This window comes from Podarcis tiliguerta, assembly GCF_965153285.1.
Source record: "Podarcis tiliguerta genome assembly, chromosome: 2".
In the NCBI taxonomy this organism is placed as follows: Eukaryota; Metazoa; Chordata; class Lepidosauria; order Squamata; family Lacertidae; genus Podarcis; species Podarcis tiliguerta.
The window spans coordinates 74,043,698-74,050,881 of NC_139535.1; the positions used below are offsets into that span (position 1 = coordinate 74,043,698).

Consider the following 7,184-nt stretch of genomic DNA (forward strand, 5'->3'; position numbering starts at 1 on the left):
AATTCATGTTTGTCCTGCTTTCACAGAAGCATTCTTGAGTCTGCTTTTGAAGAACTTTCTGGGTGTTCCCTGAAACTACCACCCTATCACAAAGATTTCACAATACTATGTGCCGTTTCAGCATGTAGGGACTCTACTGCAAATAAGGTATATATGGGCAAAACCTGCCCACCCACTCTTTTGTCTTTCCTTATATAGCTGTATATACACATTAGTTAGCTAGTCTTAGGGATTTATTAAGAGAAACACACTAATGTGTGATAGACTCTTCAAGACTATGAAATTTGCATCTGCCTTTGTGCTTCTTGCTCTGATCCTGTGCTGCTTCTCAGGTGCGTAACCTACTTACTACCCAGTGGATCCCTGTTCTTTCTGTACGCTCATATGTCCAAGGGTACCATTTTCTCTCACGTTTACTCAAACTTGCAGATGCTCTTGCATGCAAGTATCAAAACCATGGAAATAGAGGGTCTTGGGTCTTGGAACCTGTGCATGTTTGGGTCTCTGTATGAAGGACAGAAATGAGGTCTGCAAGTGAGAGCCTGATCAGTCCCTTGGCATATGTCCATGTGAACACCTGAACAAGGACTGAAGTAAAATCTGAATGCTGCGGCAAGTAACGGCTCACCAGAGAATAACTTCCTAAATCCTTTTGCAGGAAAATGTATTACTGAAATATTAATGTACAACTGGCCTACATATTTATTTGTACATATGTTTGGTTATTTCCCTAAAATCTGCACAGATGTGATTTGTAGACACCACATTCTTTTCCTGTTTTTCTGATATGCAATGAGAATCAATAGCTCTTGGGTAGTACAATCCAGACACAGTTATGATTGTCAATTAAACAGGTCAATTGGAGGCACACAGTGAGTTATTTTTATTTTTGTTTTTTATTTTTTTAAACTTATGTACAGATCAGTTGTGAGGGGGAAAGCCTCAGAGTGGTTTGCAAAAAGAATAAAGCAGTGAAATTATCTGTAAAAACAGGTAAAAATAATTAATTAAAACATTTAAAAAATAATTAAAATCGACAATAAGTTAAAACCTCGCTTAAAGCACATGGCAGCATTTGACATGTCTGCACTGGCTTGCCTAAACAAAAATGTTTTTAACAGGTGCCAAAAAGAGTGAAGTGAAGTCAGTACTGCCTAATATCAATAGGCAGGGAGTTTCAAACTGTGGGTGCCACCACACTGAAAGATCAATTTCTTACATATGTGGAACAAGTATTATGTGGCACCTGTAAAAGTGCCAGTTCCACTGATCAAAGCAATCTAGGGGTCATATATGGGGTAGGGTGACCTTGTAGGTAAACTAGTCCCAAGCCATTAAAGACTTTATACAGTGGTACCTCAGGTTACAAACACTTCAGGTTACAAACTCTGCTAACCTGGAAGTAGCACCTCGGGTTAAGAACTTTACCTCAGGATTAGAACAGAAATCACGTGCTGGCGGTGTGGCGGCAGCAGGAGGCCCCATTAGCTAAAGTGGTACCTCAGGTTAAGAATGGTTTCAGGTTAAGAACGGACCTCCGGAACAAATTAAGTTCGTAACCAGAGGTACCACTGTATACTAATCGTAGCACCTTGAACTTAGCCCAGTAGCAAGTTGGCAACCAGTGGTTGTCTCACTCCCATCAGCAATCATGCTGCAGAATTCTGCACTAACCACAGCTTCTGGATCAAGATCAAAGGAAGCTTCACAGCAGCACATACGGCAAGGATTAGAGCCTTGACGTACTGCCCACAATTTCATTGTGTGAATAAATATGAAAGCCCACAATATTAACAGCTTCAAAAAATGGGATATTGTGTCCAAAAATGTCACATCAGTAAATTATAGATTGGGGATTTGATTTCACAAGTGTAGTTTTTCTAAAGCAAAATGAAACATTAATTTAATGTATCTCTTATATTTTATCTTCTTTTCATTTGAGGATTATTATTATTTTCTAATTCTAGGTTCCACTGCTAAAGAGACAAAGGTGAGTTCATTTTATTTACTCTTTCTCTTATTTGAGGAGAAACTGTTGAAATCCCATTTAGTTAGCAGCAAATTGCCTAATCTCTCCTCCTCCAAACTTTACTGGACCAACATTGCATTCTTCACTTGCTAATTTTCACATGGACTTTTAAAGAACAATCCTAAGTGTGTTTACGCAGCAGCAAATATCACTGAGTTCAACGGAATTTACCTCCTAGTAATTCTGTCCAGGATCGAAGCATTAAAATGTGCCCCCTCTCCCCAAAATACACACAACAAATTGCATTTTTTGTCAGTTCTTGCATATGATCCACATTTTTATGAGTAAAATATTGCAATCCAAAATGTATTTCAAACATTTGGTTTGATTGTTCATCAGTTTAACGTACAAGGTGAATATTTCTTATGACAGCACCCCATCATGTGGCAAGAGATGGTACTTATGATACCAGCTGTTGAAGTACCGTATTTTTTGCTCTATAAGACTCACTTTTCCCCTCCTAAATAGTAAGGGGAAATATGTGTGCGTCTTATGGAGTGAATGCAGGCTGCGTAGCTATCCCAGAAGCCAGAATAGCAAAAGGGATTGCTGCTTTCACTGTGTAGCGATCCCTCTTGCTGTTCTGACTTCTGAGATTCAGATTTTTTTCCCTCTTGTTTTCCTCCTCCAAAAACTAGGTGCGTCTTGTGGTCTGGTGCATCTTATAGAGCGAAAAATACGGTACTTTGTGGTTTTTCCTCTCTTCCTGGTGTGGTAAATACCAGAAATCACCAGCTGAGGGCATATTTATTTTTAATTTTTTAAAAAATCTATATTTATTTATTTTAAAATCTATATTCCCACCTGCTGAGAGATTTTTCATTTATTTGTAATATTTGTGTCATCCTCTTTTCAGGAGTTCAGAGTGCCACTATAGCTGTGTTGGTACAATGAGGTGAAGTAAGTTAGGCTAAGAAAGGAGCAGATAACCCTTTCAGCCCAAAGGCCTTGGGAACCTTCCAAGGACTACGTACATGCCTGTGGTGCTTGGAGCAATAATACAGATTTTACAGTAGGCTAGTTTCTACACACACTGAGACATAGCTCTCTATCCTCCATCCAGGGAAGCAAGTGGCATTATAAGCATTCAGTGACACATTCTGGCTGGGGGGGGCGGGCACTTGAGGAGGGTGCAAAGCAAGGTGTGGATGCAGATAGGGAGCGGCCTACAGACAGTGCCATGGACCACATAGGCCTGGAGAACCACTTTTGGCCCATGGGCTTGAGGTTCCCAAGCCCTAGTTTAAGCAATAAGCTCTCTTTAGGCATTCTGAATTTGTATCTGTGGAAGCATGAGATTAACTCAGCCAGCTCCTCCTCCGAACCTACCCATGTTGATTCTTCAGTGTTCCCAGTTGTAGGGAACCTGATCACTCCATGTAAGAAGGTTGGGAGTCCTATGTGACAGGGCTGGCTTGCATGGGTCATGTCCCCGCTCCAAAGAGGCAAAGTCAGGATGCCAGTAACAAGTTGTTCAAGGCTGGCTATTTAGCTCCATCAGACCTGGCATTAGACAGCAGCAGGCATGGTGTGGTGGCAAATGCTGGGGCCTAAGGGTGAGTGGTACAGTTGTCCAGGGTTGCAAGGGATCAAAGACCTTTTGCTATTTCTGCAGCCCTGTCTCCAGTGTCCTAAAGCTGCACAATCAAGGCGTGGTTTTTAGGTGCTGTGAATGAACGAATAAAACTTCATTTGTGTCAGCCAATGGCCATAGCAACAAAAGAACATTGCAGTATACACAGAACAACATAAAATGTTGATTATATAAAACACAATTTAGAGTCCTGAATCAGCTGTCAAATAGTGGACCTTATTCCAATTGCCCCAGCTAAAAACCTTGCGACCTTTGCTGTCATCTGCTCCTCTGGATCTGCCAAGAGAAAAGACACTGTGGCAGTGGTTGGGTGACCCAGAATGGACAATAAAAGAGGGGGGATATTTTCGTTCCTCAGGTCTTTGTAAAGAGTGCATGCCATCTTCACAGGGACATAAGCGTTTTAGGTGCTGTTATGTTCCAAAGCTAAATATTTTTATCAACACTGAAAACACAAGGCACTTCTGTTTCAAGAGAATGGTGTGCAAGTTTTGTTATGTACAATAGAACATGGCAGAAAACACAGCTGATGTCACTCTGAAAGAAGATATTGGAGCACTCCAAATCATTTTCCCATGGACCTGCGCAGAAAATGGTTGATCTAGCTGAAAGGAAACACACAGAGATCTGCATCAAGCATTGCCATGAATCCCTAATTATTATTATTGTGTGATTGTAATGTTCTTGTATAATCTTAGTAGGTTGCATAATCTTAGAAGTTGTGTGGCTCTGAGGGGGCATGGCTGTGACAAGTGCTTTTTTCCAGCTGGAACTCAGCATTCCAGCACCTCTCAGCTGGGCCCTGGAAATGGTGGCAGAGTCCTGACCAGCCCCTCTGTGCCTCCGGCTCATGAGGAGACCCTCCCCAGAGCCCAAAGGGGACATCCTCTAGGTGCTCCAGAGAGGATCTCCTCATGAGCCGAAGGCACAGAGGGGCTTTGCTGAATCTCTTCAACCTCCCAGCTATCACACCTCAGCGGAGCAACCATGAGCCGAAGCAGAACAGGGGAGGGAGCTTGGTAAGCTGCTCACCTGAGATGTGGAAGCCTCTCTGTGCCTCACCTGAGCAAGCCCCCCACTCCACTGATCTGGCTCAAGTGAGCTGGAGAGGCGCAGTGGGGGCTCATTAAACTGCTCAGCTGAGGCTCCCCTCCCCTCCCCTCACCTGAGCAGCCTCAACAAGCCTCAGATTTTCTTTGGGCTCTGGGGTGCATGACTATCGTGAAGAGATCTTGAACTTCTGAATTTGTCACTATATTAGTGCTAAGGGCCTTAGGGGAGCTTTTGCTGCTGACACTAGCATCCTTTAAAAAAATAACTTTTGTAATGGCCTGGTGCTCTGAGGAAAAGTGTAGGTTGAGGTGTGGGCAGTCACTATCACCATAATTTTCCCAGGGTGCTCCTGGGCCTGGACACAGAGGCCAGAAGATTTCTGAAGGAATTCAGATGATGTCTATTTCTGCAGGTGCTTTATAGGTTTACGCCCTGGGCTGTCTGTCAGGACCCATCTTCACAGTTTCCCTCCTTGACAGTGTCATTCCCTAGTAAGCTCATAGAGGTGGGGCAAGGGGGCATCAGTGATTGAGACAGAGACATTAGCATCAGCCATAAGATGCTACACCTAATTAATACTGTCTTTTTTAATTTTCAGAGGACCTGCATCATAAATCCAAAGGAAGATTATTTTGCGTGCCCACCAGTTGAGTCATTTGTTTGTGGCTCAGATGGCAAAACATACAAGAATACATGTTTTCTTGGCAAAGCTATGAGGTGAGGTTGCAGTTAATCAGCAAGCAGTAATGTTTTTTAACACTACCTGGCCATGTCTCTGAAAGTTAACACCTGATAATTTCAGCCCTTCCAAGTGTCCCTATTTTCAAGGGACATCCCTGATTTAGAGAAGCCTCCCCAGTCCCATTTTTCCTTAGAATGTCCCTATTTTCATTGGCGAAATACTGAGCCGTCTGAAAGCAATCCTGTAAAGTTTTTTATGTTTAATGTTTTGTTATGTTTTTATATATGTTGGAAGCTGCCCAAAGTGACTGGAGCAGCCCAGTAAGATGTGTGGGGTATAAATAGTAAAATTATCATTATGGAATGGGATGTCCCTATTTTCATTGGAGAAATGTTGGAGGGTATGTAATTTATATTCTGGAGCATTTTGGCTTATCATGTAACAAGCTTTAAACGAGCTAGGTTCTAGGTTTGGAAACAATACCACAAAGTCACAGATTCCAGTGGTCAGTTTCCAGACTAGCTGAGATTTCATTCCATAAAAAGAAAGAAAATAGATGGGTCTAAAGAGGAACTGAAGGAATTTTATTTTACTGCACTCTCAAAAGAAGAGCTGTTCAGTTGTTTCTTTTCATAGAAACCAAATTGTCATAGTATGTTGACACTGTTAAAATACCGTGATAACAGTTGCTGAAGTTCACATATGCCATTTTTTTCTGATAAGAGGATGTTTTTTGTTTTTCAAGTTGATAACAAAATGGCCGCTGATTAAAATTTGTGGTACTGATGGTTATATTTGGTGCTTGCAGTGTATATGATGCAGCATGTTTTGTAAAGATGTTACAAATACTTATGCCAGAGCCAGCTTTATGCAAGTTTATTTTTATTATGTGGGAATGGGATGTTGATGAAAGAATGCACTGTGTTCTTTACAGTTCAGGATTTGTGAGTCTGCAGATGTGCATAGTGCTCATGTACTGTAAACACAAAGGATCCAGTCTCTTTCATGTTAATCATTATCCAGCAAAACAGCTGCAACTGAACACAGAATTAGGCACTGTTTGAGCCCAGTGTTCGATTGTGGTCAATAATGGTTTGTTCTTCCAGAACTTCTCAGTGATGCTTTTCTGTTTAACTCTGATTTCTTTTCTAGAGCTTCTTGTGGGAAAGTGAGATACAGTCACCCTGGCCCATGTATTGACAGAAAAAGTACTGCATGAAAATATCGCTTTTGGTTGTGCTGACTAATTCTACCTGATCTTGCATGCCGGATAATGAGAATGCTGCAGTTCCACAACCTATTTGTTCATTAAACAAAAGTCAACACATCTGTAGTTGCTTCCTGCTTTTGCTTTTCCCATCCCAGTGACAGAGCCTCATGGTAACTGGTAGGCAGCCCATTTATTGCAGGAATGGAATTAGAGATATACTCAGCTGGAATGGCTTCAGTGCAATAGGAACTACAATGCAGGGTATTCTGCTCTGCTCCTTCAGAGTAAACTTTTTGTTTTGGATTGCTTCTGAAGGGAAATCATGAATATCAACTCTAAGAATAATAATAATAATCGAATGTACTCTATTATTCAATTATTTTCCAATTTGATATGTCATTACAAAGGACTCATCATTTCTATTCAGACGGTCCTTAAATATCGGGGTTTTTTTAAAAAAAACAATGTTTTTGAAAAGTTCTAAAAGCATGCATAAATACACATCTAAATTCATAATTACATAATAAATATGAACAGATATAGGAAAAATATTCTGAAAATATTGAGATGGAAATCTATTTTTTTGAGTTTATGTCCATACCAACGGTTGTTGTTG

At 41.0% G+C, this 7,184-nt stretch overlaps 1 protein-coding gene across 1 annotated transcript; it reads left to right on the forward strand.

Annotated features, from left to right (window-relative positions):
- Window positions 1-211: 211 nt before the first annotated feature.
- LOC310673149 (serine protease inhibitor Kazal-type 6-like) lies at window positions 212-6,652 on the forward strand. Its single transcript, XM_083431081.1, has 4 exons — window positions 212-332; window positions 1,968-1,990; window positions 5,275-5,393; window positions 6,511-6,652. The coding sequence occupies exons 1-4, from the start codon at window positions 254-256 to the stop codon at window positions 6,575-6,577; spliced, it is 288 nt and encodes a 95-aa protein (XP_083287207.1). The 5' UTR covers window positions 212-253; the 3' UTR covers window positions 6,578-6,652.
- Window positions 6,653-7,184: the final 532 nt, after the last annotated feature.

Bases quoted from the DNA above. Each gene is read 5' to 3' on its own strand.
- LOC310673149 (XM_083431081.1), top strand. From the start codon at position 254: ATGTGTGATAGACTCTTCAAGACTATGAAATTTGCATCTGCCTTTGTG. The intron at 1,991-5,274 runs GTGAGTTCATTT...TTTAATTTTCAG, and splicing joins CCACTGCTAAAGAGACAAAG to AGGACCTGCATCATAAATCC. The intron at 5,394-6,510 runs GTGAGGTTGCAG...TTTCTTTTCTAG, and splicing joins TTTCTTGGCAAAGCTATGAG to AGCTTCTTGTGGGAAAGTGA.